The sequence below is a fragment of the Drosophila sechellia genome, unplaced genomic scaffold, assembly GCF_004382195.2.
Source record: "Drosophila sechellia strain sech25 unplaced genomic scaffold, ASM438219v1 U_156, whole genome shotgun sequence".
Classification (NCBI taxonomy): domain Eukaryota; kingdom Metazoa; phylum Arthropoda; class Insecta; order Diptera; family Drosophilidae; genus Drosophila; species Drosophila sechellia.
The window spans coordinates 1-20,399 of NW_022611096.1; the positions used below are offsets into that span (position 1 = coordinate 1).

At 34.3% G+C, this 20,399-nt stretch overlaps 2 protein-coding genes across 2 annotated transcripts; both read right to left on the bottom strand.

The window, feature by feature from the left end:
- Window positions 1–6,013: 6,013 nt before the first annotated feature.
- On the bottom strand, window positions 6,014–7,499 carry LOC116802525. The gene is made up of 2 exons (XM_032726987.1): window positions 6,197–7,499; window positions 6,014–6,141 (listed from the first exon to the last, which is right to left on the bottom strand). Exons 1-2 carry the CDS (start codon window positions 7,406–7,408, stop codon window positions 6,130–6,132), a joined length of 1,224 nt encoding a protein of 407 aa, XP_032582878.1. The 5' UTR covers window positions 7,409–7,499; the 3' UTR covers window positions 6,014–6,129.
- A 3,225-nt stretch (window positions 7,500–10,724) lies between these two features.
- Window positions 10,725–11,570, bottom strand: LOC116802523. Its single transcript, XM_032726985.1, has 2 exons — window positions 11,008–11,570; window positions 10,725–10,952 (listed from the first exon to the last, which is right to left on the bottom strand). The coding sequence occupies exons 1-2, from the start codon at window positions 11,536–11,538 to the stop codon at window positions 10,941–10,943; spliced, it is 543 nt and encodes a 180-aa protein (XP_032582876.1). The 5' UTR covers window positions 11,539–11,570; the 3' UTR covers window positions 10,725–10,940.
- Between the last annotated feature and the right edge of the window lie 8,829 nt (window positions 11,571–20,399).

Below are 20,399 nucleotides of genomic sequence, written 5' to 3' on the forward strand. Positions count from 1 at the left end.
CAGCATTCCTTCTTCTTTTCCCGACTTCGGTGAAAATGCCACACATCTCAAACAATTTCCTATATGCCTAACAACTTTTCTTTCATATTCGAAAACCAATAACTCTTAACAATAGCATCTATAACCTTATCTCTCCCTAAGTGACCTAATTCATTGTGATATTTATATAAAATTTTTTCTTCCATTTCTTCTGGTACACAAAACAACAATCTTCCACCATTTGCCTTCCTATAAAGTACACCATTTCTCATTTCAAAAATTTTATCTTCCGTTTTCTCTAACTTTTTCCTAATATCTTTCAACTTTTCATCTTTTGCTTGACAAATAATTAAATTATCTTCAAAACTATTAGTTTCTATCACTAATATGTTCGTATTTCTGCTCAATGCATCCACATGCTGCATATGCTTTCCTGCTTTATGAACTAACTCAAAATCGTACTCTAATAGTTCTAATGCCCACCTTGCAATCCTAGGATTTAATTCCACTCTATTTAACGATAGAGTTAATGCGTTGCAATCTGTAACAATTTTAAATCTCTTTCCCTGTACATAGATTCTAAATCTTCTTAATGCATACAGGATAGCACATGTTTCAAGTTCAAAACTATGATATTTGGCCTCATCCTTTGTTGTGGCTTTCGAGTAATAAAATATAGGGTGCCATTTCCTCTTTCTTTTGCAATAACACTGCACCAAAGCCTTGTGCACTTGCATCTGTATGTAACTCTATTTCATCCTTATAACAATATAACCCTAACACTGGAGCTTCCACTAACTTTTTCTTAAGTGTCTCAAAACATTCTAACTCTTTTTCTTCAAACGAAAATTCTTTGTCTTTCTTCAATAAGTCATATAAAGGTTTTGCAATCGTTGAAAAACCCTTAATGAATCTTCTAAAATATGAACAAAATCCTAAAAAGCTTCTTACATCATGCACCTTATCTGGTATTGGAAAATCTCTAATTGCTTCCATTCCCTTGTCATTGGCCTGTATTCCCTTACTTGTTATTAAAAATCCTAAATATTGTACACTCGATTGCAGAAACTCACATTTATACATTCTCAGCTCTAATTTGTTCCTCGTCAACCTGTCAAAAACTTCCCTAAGTACTTCCATATGTTCCTTAATTCCTTTGCTAGCTATCATAATGTCATCCATATATACAATAACTTTATACTGCCTTATCATATCCTCGAAAATTCTATTAATAAATCTCTGAAAGACCGCCGACGCATTTTTCAGCCCCATTGGCATCCTTAAAAATTTAAACTGTCCTAAAGGCGTCATAAAAGATGTATATTGATTCCTTATTAACAAAAACATGAATGTAGCCATGTGTAAGATCTAACTTCGAGAATATCGTTTTATTTACTAATCTATCCAACAGATCATTAATCAATGGTAAAGGATAATTATCTTTGACCATTATTTTGTTAAGTTTTCTGTAATCAACACATAATCTTGTTCTAATCTTGTTCTTTTCGAACATGTTCTGTTCGAACATGTTCTGTTGGAACATGTTCTGTTCGAACATGTTTTTTTCGAACATGTTCTGTTCGAACATGTTCTGTTCGAACATGTTCTGTTCGAACATGTTCTGTTCGAACATGTTCTGTTCAAAAATGTTCTGTGCGAACATCATCTGTTCGAAAATGTTCTGTTCGAACTTGTTCTGTTCGAGCATGTTCTGTTCGAACATATTCCGTTCGAAGATGTTCTGTTCAAACATGTTCTGTTCGAAAATGTTCTGTTCGAACTTGTTCTGTTCGAAGATGTTCTGTTCGAACATGTTCTGTTCGAACATGTTTTGTTCGAACATGTTCTGTATTAACATGATCTGTTCGAACATGTTCTGTTCGAACATGTTCTGTTCGAACATGATCTGTTCGAACATGTTCTGTTCGAACATGTTCTGTTCGAACATGTCCTGTTCGAACATGTTCTGTTCGAACATGTTCTTTTCGAACATGTTCTGTTCGAACATGTTTTGTTGGAACATGTTCTGTTCGAACATGTTTTTTTCAAACATGTTCTGTTCGAACATGTTCTGTTCGAACATGTTCTGATCGAACATGTTCTGTTTGAACATGTTCTGTTCGATTATGTTCTGTTCGAACAGATCATGTTTAAACAGAACATGTTCGAACAGAACATATTCGAACAGAACATGTTGGAACAGAAAATGTTCGAACGGAACATGTTCGAACAGAACATGTTCGAACGGAACATGTTCGAACAGAACATTTTCGAACAGAACATGTTCGAACAGAACATGTTCGAATAGAACAGAACATGTTCGACAAGAACATGTTCGAACAGAACATTTTCTTACAGAACATGATCGAACAGAATATGTTCGAACAGAACATGTTCGAACAGAATATGTTCGAACAGAACATGTTCGACAAGGACATTTTCTTACAGAACATGTTCGAACAGAACATATTCGAACAGACCATGTTCGAACAGAACATGTTCGAACAGAACATGTTCGAACAGAACATTTTCTTACAGAACATGTTCGAACAGAACATGTTCGTACTGTAGAGGTACTATAAACCCTCTTATTTAAATAAAACATGTAGGGGTACTATAAACCCTCTTATTTAAATAAAACAGTAATGCTGGATTTAGCCTCTTAACTTTATTCTGTACTTTGCATTTCCACTTCAGCAATCGACTGACTCCCTCTCCGTTACTGATCTGCCTCTCTGCTTGTTGCTACAGAGATGTTGCGAAACAGAGAGAATGCCACCCGAAAGCGAACCATGACTTAATGTTTATACACTTAATGTTTATATACTATGTTGCTATACTGTACTTATGTATGCGTACCTCTAGCCTACTACAATTCGACCATCCTGACATTTAAGATCACCTGATCTTGTCGAAATTTTCAACTTATACGTATTACATTGTTCTTATTCGCTATTTGCTTAAAATATAAATATATTTTTTTTCTTATCTTTAATTATACAAATTTATTTTCTACTCCCTATCCAATGTTTAATATTTTGACTACTCCAGACACCTTGATATGGATTTCGCGCCAACTGAAAACCTTCAACATCTTTAATTAAAAACCTATCATTTTTCAATACCTTCTCTATTACATATGGACCTTATGTTTAGGTATTAGCTTTCTAGCAACTCCTCCTGTACTATCGAAATTCTTAACCATAATGTAATCTCCTACTTTGTGCTGCGTACTTTCTTTTTTCTTATTATTATATCTTTTTTCATTATACCTCTGTGCTTTTAATTGCGATTGCGATCCTTTTCTTCTAATTTCTTTCAGGTCTCTAATTTCACTAACATTATCTTACTCTTCTAATTTTTGTCTTAATTCATCAACAACTTTTCCCTTTTGTTCAATTCCAAACAACATCTTGCTGGGAGATTCCGCTACACTTCTTTGTTTGGTATTATTCAGAGAAAATTCTACGTCTTCAATAACTGCATCCCAATGCAATCCCTTTTCAATGTCTGTTAATTTAGCTATCATAGGCCCTACTATTCTATTGACTCTTTCTACCTGTCCATTGGCCTGGGGTGAACCTGTCGCTATCTTTATGTGTTTAATATTATACTCTTCCATACATTTTGCAAAATCTTCGGATGTAAAACAGGTCCCCCTATCTGATACTATAACTTTCGGCCTGCTATATGATCTAAAATAATCCTTTAAAGCTAGAATTACTTCCTTTGTGTTCGTTGTTTTTGTTGCGTATAACCTAACATATTTAGTAAATCCATCTATTATTACAAACAGATGTTTTTTTATTCTACCATTATCTACCGGTCCATAATGATCGATATGTATTATCTCAAACGGCACGTTTCCCTTTGGGATGCTATGCAGCATTCCTTCTTCTTTTCCCGACTTCGGTGAAAATGCCACACATCTCAAACAATTTCCTATATGCCTAACAACTTTTTCTTTCATATTCGAAAACCAATAAGTCTTAACAATAGCATCTATAACCTTATCTCTCCCTAAGTGACCTAATTCATTGTGATATTTATATAAAATTTTTTCTTCCATTTCTTCTGGTACACAAAACAACAATCTTCCACCATTTGCCTTCCTATAAAGTACACCATTTCTCATTTCAAAAATTTTATCTTCCGTTTTCTCTAACTTTTTCCTAATATCTTTCAACTTTTCATCTTTTGCTTGACAAATAATTAAATTATCTTCAAAGCTATTAGTTTCTATCACTAATATGTTCGTATTTCTGCTCAATGCATCCACATGCTGCATATGCTTTCCTGCTTTATGAACTAACTCAAAATCGTACTCTAATAGTTCTAATGCCCACCTTGCAATCCTAGGATTTAATTCCACTCTATTTAACGTTAGAGTTAATGCGTTGCAATCTGTAACAATTTTAAATCTCTTTCCCTGTACATAGATTCTAAATCTTCTTAATGCATACAGAATAGCCAATGTTTCAAGTTCAAAACTATGATATTTGGCCTCATCCTTTGTTGTGGCTTTCGAGTAATAAAATATAGGGTGCCATTTCATATCCTCTTTCTTTTGCAATAACACTGCACCAAAGCCTTGTGCACTTGCATCTGTATGTAACTCTATTTCATCCTTATAACAATATAACCCTAACACTGGAGCTTCCACTAACTTTTTCTTAAGTGTCTCAAAACATTCTAACTCTTTTTCTTCAAACGAAAATTCTTTGTCTTTCTTCAATAAGTCATATAAAGGTTTTGCAATCGTTGAAAAACTCTTAATGAATCTTCTAAAATATGAACACAATCCTAAAAAGCTTCTGACATCATGCACCTTATCTGGTATTGGAAAATCTCTAATTGCTTCTATTCCCTTGTCATTGGCCTGTATTCCCTTACTTGTTATTAAAAATCCTAAATATTGCACACTCGATTGCAGAAACTCACATTTATCCATTCTCAGCTCTAATTTGTTCCTCGTCAACCTGTCAAAAACTTCCCTAAGTACTTCCATATGTTCCTTAATTCCTTTGCTAGCTATCATAATGTCATCCATATATACAATAACTTTATCCTGCCTAATCATATCCTCGAAAATTCTATTAATAAATCTCTGGAAGACCGCCGGTGCATTTTTCAGCCCCATTGGCATCCTTAAAAATTCAAACTGTCCTAAAGGCGTCATAAAAGATGTATATTTCATTGATTCCTTATTAACAAAAACATGAAAGTAGCCATGTTTAAGATCTAACTTCGAGAATATCGTTTTATTTACTAATCTATCCAACAGATCATCAATCAACGGTAAAGGATAATTATCTTTGACCATTGATTTGTTAAGTTTTCTGTAATCAACACATAATCTTAGGTCTCCTGTTTTCTTTTTCACTAACACTATCGGAGATGCATACTCTGAATCACTCGGTTTAATAATTCCGTTTTTTAGATACTCATCTAAGATAATCTGCAGCTTTTCTTTTTCAGTATATGCTAATCTTCTAGGAGAACAACTAAACGGTTTCGGGTCATTTAATCTTAATTGTATTTCACACCGAATCTCCGGTTCATTCGGTCTTTCTTTATTAACATAACAATTTTCTACCAACTCAATAAATTGACATTTCATATTATGATCCACCTGATCACCTATTTTGTAATCAATTGAGTCATCTATTACATTAATTTCAAGCAATTCCCTCTCCTCTGTGCTTATTTCAGCATTGACAGCTTTCTCTAATTTATTTTTAGCCTTGTCACTAATCATTTGACTTTTACTACTACCTTGACTAACACTATCGCTAACTGTTTTACTATTGTTGTACATATTTGTTTCTTCTAACATTTTATCGCTTTTCTTGTTACATCGACTTTCAATTTTATCCACTGTAATCATTTTCAAGGTGTCCAGATTCAAGCATAAGTTGCATGCTTTCATAAAGTCTCTTCCCAATACTACATCATGACTCATAGACTCGTTTGCCACTATTATTAAATTAAAATGTATTTTATTCATATTTTTCATAATGTAACACAATATTTTTCCATATGTTTTCAAGTAACTTTTGTTTAATCCGTAAAATGAACTTAAAACTGGTACTCCAATAACATCTTTAGGTACTTTACTAATTTTTATGAACGAAATGGGGCTTCCCGTGTCTATGAGGCATGCTGTAATAAATTTTGATTTAGAATTGTTCATAAAATTAATTTCAAAATATCTTATGTAATTGTTTTCATCCACATTCTTGTTTTTCAGGCACTTTGCTGCAAAGTGCCCCATCTGACCACAGGCATAGCATGACCCTTTTTCGCGCTTTGGCTTCCTGCACTCTTTGGCCCAGTGTCCCTTGGAATTGCAATTGAAACAACGCAAGAGTGTGCTGCCATTATTGTTCACCGATGCCACCTTCTTGTCTGTTTCATCCATTTTCGGTAGTTTCACTTCCGCAAATGCCCGCTTTAAGTGCTGGATGTCTTCAAAGCATTGGATACGGGCTTGGTTACGTAGCATTTGATTTGGAATACCTTCAATGAGGAGCGCCACCAATTCTTCATCATCCATTTTTATTCCACGTGCAAGCATCACCTTATCGTCTACATAAGCAATAAAGCTTTCGCCAGCTGTCCATTTTCGTTCCTCAAATTTTCGCCTTGTTTCTAACTTTGACTTCCTCTCACCAAACATTGATATAAACTCTGCCGCCAACTGCTCTGTTGGTAGCAATACACGTTCTGGATCTGCATGCAACCACATGCATGCTTTTCCTTTTATCTTGCTGATGATCAACATCTTTATATATGGTTCATGTATTCCATAAACGCTGGCTATATTTTTCACTTGTAGGATCCATTTGCGTGCACATGTATCTCCCGAAAATTCATTCACTGCATCGGCTGCCATACGCAATAATAAATCCATATTTTGCCCAGCTTGTCCCACTGTATTTCGTTTATTCCCGTCAAATTCTTTGTTGCTTTTCTCACCGCTGCCATCTTCGTCGCCGTCTTCGTTGCCGCCAACTTCGTTTTCGTCGCTATTCCCGTCGCCGCTGTTTTTGTTGCGGGCGCCGTCTGCACTGTTGTTCTTGTAACTGCGTACCCCGCTTCTGTCGTCATGTTTGCCGTTACTTTTGTTGTTGCGTGCAGTGCTCTTCTCATCGCCGTCTTCGTTGCTACCTCCAGCTTCGCCGTTACTTTCGTCCTCTTTATGCTCTCCGTCTTTTGCGTTATTTCTTTTTCCTTTTTGAACATTATTATTGCTGCTTCCGTAGAAATATTCTTCCTCGCTTTTTAATAATAATTTCAATTGATTTTGCTTTTCGTTTGTTAAATTATTCAAACGCAAAATCAATTCTCTTTTTGTTCCCGTGGTCGGTTCTTTTAATTCACTCAACCACCCTTTTAACTGCTCCGTCGATGCATTGCTTATATTCATTTTTTTTTTTCTTTTTGGCTCGTGATCGGCCCACTTCTGATATTGTAGGGGTACTATAAACCCTCTTATTTAAATAAAACAGTAATGCTGGATTTAGCCTCTTAAGTTTATTCGGTACTTTGCATTTCCAACTTTAGCAATCGACTGACTCCCTCTCCGTTAGCGATCTGCCTCTATGCTTGTTGCTACAGAGCCGATGTTGCGAAACAGAGAGAATGCCACACTTAATGTTTATATACTTAATGTTGCTAATGTAGCCTACTACAATTCGACCATCCTGACATTAAAGATCACCTGATCTTGTCGAAATTTTCTAACTTATACTTATTACATTGTTCTTAGTCGCTATTTGCTTAAAATATTTTTTTTTAATTTTTTTTATCTTTAATTATACAAATTTTTTTTCTACTCCCTATCCAATGTTTAATATTTTGACTACTCCAGACACCTTGATATGGATTTCGCGCCAACTGAAAACCTTCAACATCTTTAATTAAAAACCAATCATTTTTCAATACTTTCTCTATTACATATGGACCCTTATGTTTAGGTATTAGCTTTCTAGCAACTCCTCCTGTACTATCGAAATTCTTAACCATAATGTAATCTCCTACTTTGTACTGCGTACTTTCTTTTTTCTTATTATTATATCTTTTTTCATTATACCTCTGTGCTTTTAATTGCGATTGCGATCCTTTTCTTCTAATTTCTTTCAGGTCTCTAATTTCACTAACATTATCTTACTCTTCTAATTTTTGTCTTAATTCATCAACAACTTTTCCCTTTTGTTCAATTCCAAACAACATCTTGCTGGGAGATTCCGCTACACTTCTTTGTTTGGTATTATACAGAGAAAATTCTACGTCTTCAATAACTGCATCCCAATGCAATCCCTTTTCAATGTCTGTTAATTTAGCTATTATAGGCCCTACTATTCTATTGACTCTTTCTACCTATCCATTGGCCTGGGGTGAACCTGTCGCTATCTTTATGTGTTTAATATTATACTCTTCCATACATTTTGCAAAATCTTCGGATGTAAAACAGGTCCCCCTATCTGATACTATAACTTTCGGCCTGCTATATGATCTAAAATAATCCTTTAAAGCTAGAATTACTTCCTTTGTGTTCGTTGTTTTTGTTGCGTATAACCTAACATATTTAGTGAATCCATCTATTATTACAAACAGGTGTTTTTTTATTCTACCATTATCTACCGGTCCATAATGATTGATATGTATTATCTCAAACGGCACGTTTCCCTTTGGGATGCTATGCAGCATTCCTTCTTCTTTTCCCGACTTCGGTGAAAATGCCACACATCTCAAACAATTTCCTATATGCCTAACAACTTTTTCTTTCATATTCGAAAACCAATAACTCTTAACAATAGCATCTATAACCTTATCTCTCCCTAAGTGACCTAATTCATTGTGATATTTATATAAAATTTTTTCTTCCATTTCTTCTGGTACACAAAACAACAATCTTCCGCCTTCCTATAAAGTACACCATTTCTCATTTCAAAAATTTTATCTTCCGTTTTCTCTAACTTTTTCCTAATATCTTTCAACTTTTCATCTTTTGCTTGACAAATAATTAAATTATCTTCAAAACTATTAGTTTCTATCACTAATATGTTCGTATTTCTGCTCAATGCATCCACATGCTGCATATGCTTTCCTGCTTTATGAACTAACTCAAAATCGTACTCTAATAGTTCTAATGCCCACCTTGCAATCCTAGGATTTAATTCCACTCTATTTAACGATAGAGTTAATGCGTTGCAATCTGTAACAATTTTAAATCTCTTTCCCTGTACATAGATTCTAAATCTTCTTAATGCATACAGGATAGCACATGTTTCAAGTTCAAAACTATGATATTTGGCCTCATCCTTTGTTGTGGCTTTCGAGTAATAAAATATAGGGTGCCATTTCCTCTTTCTTTTGCAATAACACTGCACCAAAGCCTTGTGCACTTGCATCTGTATGTAACTCTATTTCATCCTTATAACAATATAACCCTAACACTGGAGCTTCCACTAACTTTTTCTTAAGTGTCTCAAAACATTCTAACTCTTTTTCTTCAAACGAAAATTCTTTGTCTTTCTTCAATAAGTCATATAAAGGTTTTGCAATCGTTGAAAAACCCTTAATGAATCTTCTAAAATATGAACAAAATCCTAAAAAGCTTCTTACATCATGCACCTTATCTGGTATTGGAAAATCTCTAATTGCTTCCATTCCCTTGTCATTGGCCTGTATTCCCTTACTTGTTATTAAAAATCCTAAATATTGTACACTCGATTGCAGAAACTCACATTTATACATTCTCAGCTCTAATTTGTTCCTCGTCAACCTGTCAAAAACTTCCCTAAGTACTTCCATATGTTCCTTAATTCCTTTGCTAGCTATCATAATGTCATCCATATATACAATAACTTTATACTGCCTTATCATATCCTCGAAAATTCTATTAATAAATCTCTGAAAGACCGCCGGTGCATTTTTCAGCCCCATTGGCATCCTTAAAAATTCAAACTGTCCTAAAGGCGTCATAAAAGATGTATATTTCATTGATTCCTTATTAACAAAAACATGAAAGTAGCCATGTGTAAGATCTAACTTCGAGAATATCGTTTTATTTACTAATCTATCCAACAGATCATTAATCAATGGTAAAGGATAATTATCTTTGACCATTATTTTGTTAAGTTTTCTGTAATCAACACATAATCTTAGGTCTCCTGTTTTCTTTTTCACTAACACTATCGGAGATGCATACTCTGAATCACTCGGTTTAATAATTCCGTTTTTTAGATACTCATCTAAGATAATCTGCAGCTTTTCTTTTTCAGTATATGCTAATCTTCTAGGAGAACAACTAAACGGTTTCGGGTCATTTAATCTTAATTGTATTTCACACCGAATCTCCGGTTCATTCGGTCTTTCTTTATTAACATAACAGTTTTCTACCAACTCCATAAATTGACATTTTATATTATGATCCACCTGATCACCTATTTTGTAATCAATTGAGTCATCTATTACATTAATTTCAAGCAATTCCCTCTGCGCTGTGCTTATTTCAGCATTGACAGCTTTCTCTAATTTATTTTTAACCTTGTCACTAATCATTTGACTTTTACTACTACCTTGACTAACACTATCGCTAACTGTTTTACTATTGTTGTACATATTTGTTTCTTCTAACATTTTATCGCTTTTCTTGTTACATCGACTTTCAATTTTATCCACTGTAATAATTTTCAAGGTGTCCAGATTCAAGCATAAGTTGCATGCTTCCATAAAGTCTCTTCCCAATACTACATCATGACTCATAGACTCGTTTGCCACTATTATTAAATTAAAATGTATTTTATTCAAATTTTTCATAATGTAACACAATATTTTTCCATATGTTTTCAAGTAACTTTTGTTTAATCCGTAAAATGAACTTAAAACTGGTACTTCAATAACATCTTTAGGTACTTTACTAATTTTTATGAACGAAATGGGGCTTCCCGTGTCTATGAGGCATGCTGTAATAAATTTTGATTTAGAATTGTTCATAAAATTAATTTCAAAATATCTTACGTAATTGTTTTCATCCACATTCTTGTTTTTCAGGCACTTTGCTGCAAAGTGCCCCATCTCACCACAGGCATAGCATGACCCTTTTTCGCGCTTTGGCTTCCTGCACTCTTTGGCCCAGTGTCCCTTCGAATTGCAATTGAAACAACGCAAGAGTGTGCTGCCATTATTGTTCACCGATGCCACCTTCTTGTGTGTTTCATCCATTTTCGGTAGTTTCACTTTCGCAAATGCCCGCTTTAAGTGCTGGATATCTTCAAAGCATTGGATACGGGCTTGGTTACGTAGCATTTGATTCGGAATACCTTCAATGAGGAGCGCCACCAATTCTTCATCATCCATTTTTATTCCATGTGCAAGCATCACCTTATCGTCTACATAAGCAACCAAGCTTTCGCCAGCTGTCCATTTTCGTTCCTCAAATTTTCGCCTTGTTTCTAACTTCGACTTCCTCTCACCAAACATTGATATAAGCTCAGCCGCCAACTGCTCTGTTGGTAGCAATACACGTTCTGGATCTGCATGCAACCACATGCATGCTTTTCCTTTTATCTTACTGATGATCAACATCTTTATATAGTAACGTAATTATGCCTTCCTCATAATTCACTTATACAAATGACCGACCGCAGTGGTCCGCCGCATCGATGCCTTGTTAAATAAACAAACATTTTCCGATATTGCGCACCCACTTTTAAATACCCCGATATTGCGCACCCACTTAAGCCGCGCATCCACTTAAGCCGAAATCAGAACCCAGCCATTAGGCAGGCACATAGCCACGTAGCACATACCGAAATCAGAACCCAGCCATTAGGCAGGCACATAGCCACGTAGCACATAAGAATTCTTTTTCATATGTATGCACATAAGCATAAGTAAGAAGCGCTCTCGCGCAGATCAAGTAAACAACCCACTAACCCAGTACATCTAAGATTTTCTCACATCAACTGTTTCAGTCTTAAGCTGATATTCAATCAATAAAAACGCAAAGCGGATTCATTCGGAGTTTTTATTTATTTCGGCGTTGATCTTAGTTCAATTACGGATCATTTATTCGACTCAAATTAAAAACTATTTTACTGGCGCAGTCGGTAGGATACTAAAAAAGTATCCGAAAAAAAAGAACCGCGAGTGGAAAATAAATTAACTTTTATAATCCGGTACTCGTAAACAATTACGCTTGTGATTTTCGTTACTTCAACTTGGATTATAAATCCATTTCGGTTGTCCTAATAAAGTGGAAGAAAACAAAGAAAATCCCCAGTTGAAATTCATCCCATAAGTCCAACGGCAGGCGAAAGAAACATTAAAAATAATAAAAGTAAAAATTTTTAAATAAGCTAACTAATAAGCAAAAATCAAAATAATAAAAAAAACTCCAGAAGAATAAAACGTAAAAAAACATAATAAACTCTATCTAAATAAAAACTAAAAGAAAATACAAAATGGAACAACCTAAGATTGCCGCACCACAACTCGTAACTCTAAACGAGAACAACCTAAGTGAAGCGAGAAGACAACTCAAAGACATTTTCCCATTTAATGGAGATCCATCAGCGCTTTATACGTTCATTAGTAGAGTGGATTACATCCTAGAGCTCTACCAAACTAACGACTTGCGAAACATAGATGGACAAGTTATAAGATCATTGGGACTACCAAACATCGAGGACTGGTACACCTTGAGGTCAAGGTTAATTGCTGAATACAAGCCCCAAACGCCAAGTTACAAACTTTTGGAAAATTTCCGAGAAACACCATACAAAGGAAATTTACGAGCATTCTGCGAGGAAGCTGAAAGTAGGCGTCAACTCTTAATAGCTAAACTACATCTAGAAGGTAATAATACCGACCTCATCATTTATTTGCAAGCAATTAGGGAATCTATTAAGGCACTTGTTCGAAAATTACCAACTAATTTGTTCTGTATTTTGGCTCATCATGAAATTCCCGATTTAAGAACCTTAATAAACATAGCACAAAGTGAGGGGATTTACGAAGAACATGCAAATGTTTATATTAAGCAAAATTTCGAAAAAAATATTAAGACGAAAATTGAAAATAATACTTTCCATGCAAATACAAGTAAAATGAATCCAAACTTTCAAACTCACTATCAATTCAGATATCCATCATATCAACAACCATTACAGCCTTTTCCTAATCCATACCAGTATCGACCCATTCAACCACAATATCCATATCCACTCATGCAAACTCCACAACGACGAATGTTCAACAGACCATTCATGAGACCTGGACAAAATCAATTTGGTGCAACTAGATTTGCAAACCCACAACCTAATTTTAATAGGAATCCATTTCCACAAACGCAACAAACTATAAGACAAATTATTAAACGTCCTAGACCAGCTGACAGCGATCAATCAAGAATGTCTGTCGACGAAGTTAGACTACAAGACGCACAAGAATATGGACCAACTGACCCAAACCGTAATCAACACTTTTATGAACAAGAAATTCTTGACTACAATCGATACCAAACCCAGGCTGACAGTAACCAATTTATAACGCCATCAGAATTAAATGAAAATATTTCTCAATCTAACGAGAATTTTCGGTTACCAGCCTCGGCCAACAACAATACATAGAAATAACACACAAAGGTCATAAATACAAATGCCTCATTGACACAGGATCGACCATTAACATGATGAGAGAAAATTTCTTTAGTCTCCCAATTCAAAACACTAAATGTAAAGTTTTTACATCTAACGGTGCCATAATACTATATATAATAAACAAGTCTATTACCTTACCCATTAACAATACTTTTAACAGGCCTGAACAATTTTATCTACATGATTTCTCAAAAGATTATGATTTATTAATTGGCAGAAAATTACTTAGTAATGGACAATCCATTATAAATTATAAAAATTCCACCGTTTCAATTTATAATAAAGTATACCCATTAATTAATTCATACCCAAATAAAAATCATTCTTTTTACATTCAAAAACAAAAAATACCAATATCAGATGAGAAATTAATTCCAACTTTCAAAAAAAAAAAGATTTTAAATTGTTTCGATTAAATCACCTAAATGAAGAGGAAAGTTCTAAATTAAAAATATTATTAAATAAATTTAAGAATCTTCAATATCAAGAAGGAGATCATTTAACATTCACTAATACAATAAAACACGTAATAAACACAACACACAATTCTCCTACTTATTCTAAGCAATATCCACTTGCTCATATGCATGAAATAGAAGTAGAAAATCAGGTACAAGAAATGCTTAGGCAAGGTTTAATTAGAGAAAGTAATTCACCATATAATAGTCCTACTTGGGTAGTATCAAAAAAACTCGACGCTTCAGGTGAACAGAAATACAGAGTTGTAAATGACTATAGAAAGTTGAACGAAATAACAATTCCAGATAGATATCCAATGCCAAACATAGATGAAATACTCGGTAAACTAGGACAGAGTCAATATTTTACAACAATAGATTTAGCGAAAGGCTTCCACCAAATAGAAATGGACCCAGACTCAATTCAGAAAACTGCATTCTCCACCAAGAGCGGACATTACGAATACGTTCGGATGCCATTTGGTCTCAGAAACGCACCCGCAACATTTCAAAGGTGCATGAATAACATTCTCCGACCACTGCTCTACAAGCATTGTTTAGTTTACTTAGATGACATAATTGTTTTCTCTTCATCGCTTGATGAACACCTTAATTCATTAAGATTGGTTTTTCAAAAATTGTCCGAAGCAAATTTAAAATTGCAATTAAACAAATGCGAATTCTTAAAAAAGGAAGCCAGTTTTCTTGGTCATATTGTAACTCCAAATGGAATTAAACCAAACCCTCTTAAAGTAAAATCTATAGTTTCATACCCAATTCCAACTAAAGTAAAAGAAATCAGAGCATTCCTAGGACTAACCGGTTATAACCGCAAATTTATCCCTAATTACGCTGACATAGCAAAACCTCTGACACAATGTCTAAAAAAAGGAATGAAAATAGACACAAAAAATCAAAATTATTTAGATGCATTTGAGAAACTAAAAGCCTTGATAATAAGCGAACCAATTTTACAACTCCCCGATTTTGAAAAAAAATTCGTACTTACTACAGATGCTAGTAACGTAGCCCTTGGTGCCGTTCTTTCTCAAAACGGTCATCCAATATCTTTCATCAGCAGAACACTAAACGAACATGAATTAAATTACAGTGCGATAGAAAAGGAATTACTCGCCATAGTATGGGCAACTAAAACTTTTCGCCACTACTTACTTGGAAGACAATTCGAAATAGTTAGCGACCACCAACCTCTTAGATGGATACATACATTAAAAGAACCAAATGCTAAACTCCAAAGATGGAGAACTAAATTGCAAGAATTTCAGTTTACTATCGACTATATTAAGGGCAAACAGAACGTAGTAGCTGATGCATTAACACGGATCAAAATTGAAGAGAATCATTATAGCAAAGTCACCCAACATAGTGCAGAGGAAGACAATAGTGAACTTATTCACTTAACAGAAAAACCAATAAACATTTTTAATAAACAAATCATATTCGTTAAAACAGATCAAAATAAAGTAGAAAAGTCAACCTATTTCGGTAAATCAATTACTACTATTTTGTATGATAAAATGACAAGAGAAAGAGCAAAACAATTTTTACTTGACCATTTCATTTACAAATACATTACCATGTATATTATGAGTGATGTAGATTTTGAACTTATACAAGCAGCGCATAAAGAAATCATTAATACCAATTACACAAAGATTATTCGAAGTCTCATCTTATTAAAGAATGTACATTCATATGCAGAATTTAAAGAAATCATATTGCAATCACATGAAAAACTCTTGCACCCCGGTATCAAAAAAATGACAAAGTTATTTAAAGAAAGCTACTATTTTCCAAATTGTCAACCTCTAATTCAAAACATAATAAACGAATGCTACTTGTGTAACTTGACCAAGACAGAACACAGAAATACGAAAATGCCCTTCAAAATTACACCAAATCCTGAACACTGTCGAGATAAATTTGTAATAGACATCTATTCATCTGAAGGCAAACACTACATTAGTTGTATCGACGTTTACTCGAAATTCGCAACCCTTGAACAAATTAAAACAAAAGATTGGATAGAGTGTAGAAATGCATTAATGCGAATTTTTAATCAATTAGGTAAGCCCTTATTATTAAAAGCAGATAGAGACGGCGCATTCTCCAGCTTAGCCCTTAAGCGATGGCTTGAAAGTGAGGAGATTGATTTACAACTTAACACAGCTAAAAACGGAGTAGCAGATATAGAAAGGTTACATAAAACAATAAACGAAAAAATTCGAATAATTAATTCATCTAACGATAAGGAAGCTAAACTAAGCAAAATTGAAACCATTCTCTACATATACAATCACAAAACTAAGCATGACACTACTGGTCAGACCCCTGCTAACATTTTTCTTTACTCTGGTCGACCAATTTTAGACACTCAAAGAATTAAAGAGAGGCAAATAGAAAAAATAAATAGTAACAGGCAAGAATTTGATATAGACACTCGATTTAGAAAAGGTCCTCTACAGAAGGGAAAATTGGAAAACCCATTTAAAGCAAACAAAAATGTAGAACAAATAGACTCCGATCATTATAAAATCACAAATCGAAATAGAGTCACTCATTACTATAAAACACAGTTTAAGAAAAAGAAAACTTTTAATAAAGTCCCAATTTCACAGGAATCTGGCGTATAAATAATGATTGCATCGTAAACATAATTAAGCGTAAAAATCCAATTTGCAATTTTATTCAAATCCCAACAAAAGAAATGATTAAATATGTTGAGCCAAATATAATTTTAACATGGAATTTAACAGAAACTAGCATAGTAGAAAACTGTCAAAAATTGAATAACAATGTCAAGATAAATGGAAACAAAATTATTACTGTAAATCAATGCAGAATTGAAATTGAAAACATTATCTTAAGTAAAAATTATTTTACCCCGGAAATAAACTTAACACCGTTATACGCACCACTGGATATAATTAAGATAAAGACGTTAAAACACGATGACGTTGTGAATCTAATAAACAAAAATAATACCATATTTTATATCATAGTAACACTTATTATTATTGTACTTATTATACTATACGGATTATCAAAATATGTAACCCAAAATCCATTTATAATTTTATATAGGAAAATAAGAAAACAATCGAAAACAAATCAAGAACAGCCTCAAGAAATAGAAATTGAACGAAATCCATTATCTCCCTTATTGTACCCAACAGCATCAGCCTATGCATAGGCTTCTCTTTAAGGGGAGGGAAGTATCGTAATTATGCCTTCCTCATAATTCACTTATACAAATGACCGACCGCAGTGGTCGATGCCTTGTTAAATAAACAAACATTTTCCGATATTGCGCACCCACTTTTAAATACCCCGATATTGCGCACCCACTTAAGCCGCGCATCCACTTAAGCCGAAATCAGAACCCAGCCATTAGGCAGGCACATAGCCACGTAGCACATACCGAAATCAGAACCCAGCCATTAGGCAGGCACATAGCCACGTAGCACATAAGAATTCTTTTTCATATGTATGCACATAAGCATAAGTAAGAAGCGCTCTCGCGCAGATCAAGTAAACAACCCACTAACCCAGTACATCTAAGATTTTCTCACATCAACTGTTTCAGTCTTAAGCTGATATTCAATCAATAAAAACGCAAAGCGGATTCATTCGGAGTTTTTATTTATTTCGGCGTTGATCTTAGTTCAATTACGGATCATTTATTCGACTCAAATTAAAAACTATTTTACTATATATGGTTCATGTATTCCATAAACGCTGGCTATATTTTTACTTGTAGGATCCATTTGCGTGCACATGTATCTCCCGAAAATTCATTCACTGCATCGGTTGCCATACGCAATAATAAATCCATATTTTGCCCAGCTTGTCCCACTGTATTTCGTTTATTCCCGCCAAATTCTTTGTTGCTTTTCTCACCGCTGCCATCTTCGTCGCCGTCTTCGTTGCCGCAAACTTCGTTTTCGTCGCTATTCCCGTCGCCGCTGTTTTTGTTGCGGGCGCCGTCTGCACTGTTGTAACTGCGTACCCCGCTTCTGTCGTCATGTTCGCCGTTACTTTTGTTGTTGCGCACAGTGCTCTTCTCATCGCCGTCTTCGTTGCTATCTCCAGCTTCGCCGTTACTTTCGTCCTCTTTATGCTCTCCGTCTTTTGCGTTTTTTGAACATTATTATTGCTGCTTCCGTAGAAATCTTCTTCCTCGCTTTTTAATAATAATTTCAATTGATTTATTCATTTTTTTTTCTTTGGCTCGTGATCGGACCACTTCTGATATTGTAGGAGTACTATAAACCCTCTTATTTAAATAAAACAGGAACGCAGGATTTAGCCTCTTAAGTTTATTCGGTACTTTGCATTTCCAACTTTAGCAATCGACTGACTCCCTCTCCGTTAGCGATCTGCCTCTATGCTTGTTGCTACAGAGCCGATGTTGCGAAACAGAGAGAATGCCACACTTAATGTTTATATACTTAATGTTGCTAATGTAGCCTACTACAATTCGACCATCCTGACATTAAAGATCACCTGATCTTGTCGAAATTTTCTAACTTATACTTATTACATTGTTCTTAGTCGCTATTTGCTTAAAATATTTTTTTTTAATTTTTTTTATCTTTAATTATACAAATTTTTTTTCTACTCCCTATCCAATGTTTAATATTTTGACTACTCCAGACACCTTGATATGGATTTCGCGCCAACTGAAAACCTTCAACATCTTTAATTAAAAACCAATCATTTTTCAATACCTTCTCTATTACATATGGACCCTTATGTTTAGGTATTAGCTTTCTAGCAACTCCTCCTGTACTATCGAAATTCTTAACCATAATGTAATCTCCTACTTTGTACTGCGTACTTTCTTTTTTCTTATTATTATATCTTTTTTCATTATACCTCTGTGCTTTTAATTGCGATTGCGATCCTTTTCTTCTAATTTCTTTCAGGTCTCTAATTTCACTAACATTATCTTACTCTTCTAATTTTTGTCTTAATTCATCAACAACTTTTCCCTTTTGTTCAATTCCAAACAACATCTTGCTGGGAGATTCCGCTACACTTCTTTGTTTGGTATTATACAGAGAAAATTCTACGTCTTCAATAACTGCATCCCAATGCAATCCCTTTTCAATGTCTGTTAATTTAGCTATTATAGGCCCTACTATTCTATTGACTCTTTCTACCTATCCATTGGCCTGGGGTGAACCTGTCGCTATCTTTATGTGTTTAATATTATACTCTTCCATACATTTTGCAAAATCTTCGGATGTAAAACAGGTCCCCCTATCTGATACTATAACTTTCGGCCTGCTATATGATCTAAAATAATCCTTTAAAGCTAGAATTACTTCCTTTGTGTTCGTTGTTTTTGTTGCGTATAACCTAACATATTTAGTGAATCCATCTATTATTACAAACAGGTGTTTTTTTATTCTACCATTATCTACCGGTCCATAATGATTGATATGTATTATCTCAAACGGCACGTTTCCCTTTGGGATGCTATGCAGCATTCCTTCTTCTTTTCCCGACTTCGGTGAAAATGCCACACATCTCAAACAATTTCCTATATGCCTAACAACTTTTTCTTTCATATTCGAAAACCAATAACTCTTAACAATAGCATCTATAACCTTATCTCTCCCTAAGTGACCTAATTCATTGTGATATTTATATAAAATTTTTTCTTCCATTTCTTCTGGTACACAAAACAACAATCTTCCACCATTTGCCTTCCTATAAAGTACACCATTTCTCATTTCAAAAATTTTATCTTCCGTTTTCTCTAACTTTTTCCTAATATATTTCAACTTTTCATCTTTTGCTTGACAAATAATTAAATTATCTTCAAAACTATTAGTTTCTATCACTAATATGTTCGTATTTCTGCTCAATGCATCCACATGCTGCATATGCTTTCCTGCTTTATGAACTAACTCAAAACCGTACTCTAATAGTTCTAATGCCCACCTTGCAATCCTAGGATTTAATTCCACTCTATTTAACGATAGAGTTAATGCGTTGCAATCTGTAACAATTTTAAATCTCTTTCCCTGTACATAGATTCTAAATCTTCTTAATGCATACAGGATAGCACATGTTTCAAGTTCAAAACTATGATATTTGGCCTCATCCTTTGTTGTGGCTTTCGAGTAATAAAATATAGGGTGCCATTTCCTCTTTCTTTTGCAATAACACTGCACCAAAGCCTTGTGCACTTGCATCTGTATGTAACTCTATTTCATCCTTATAACAATATAACCCTAACACTGGAGCTTCCACTAACTTT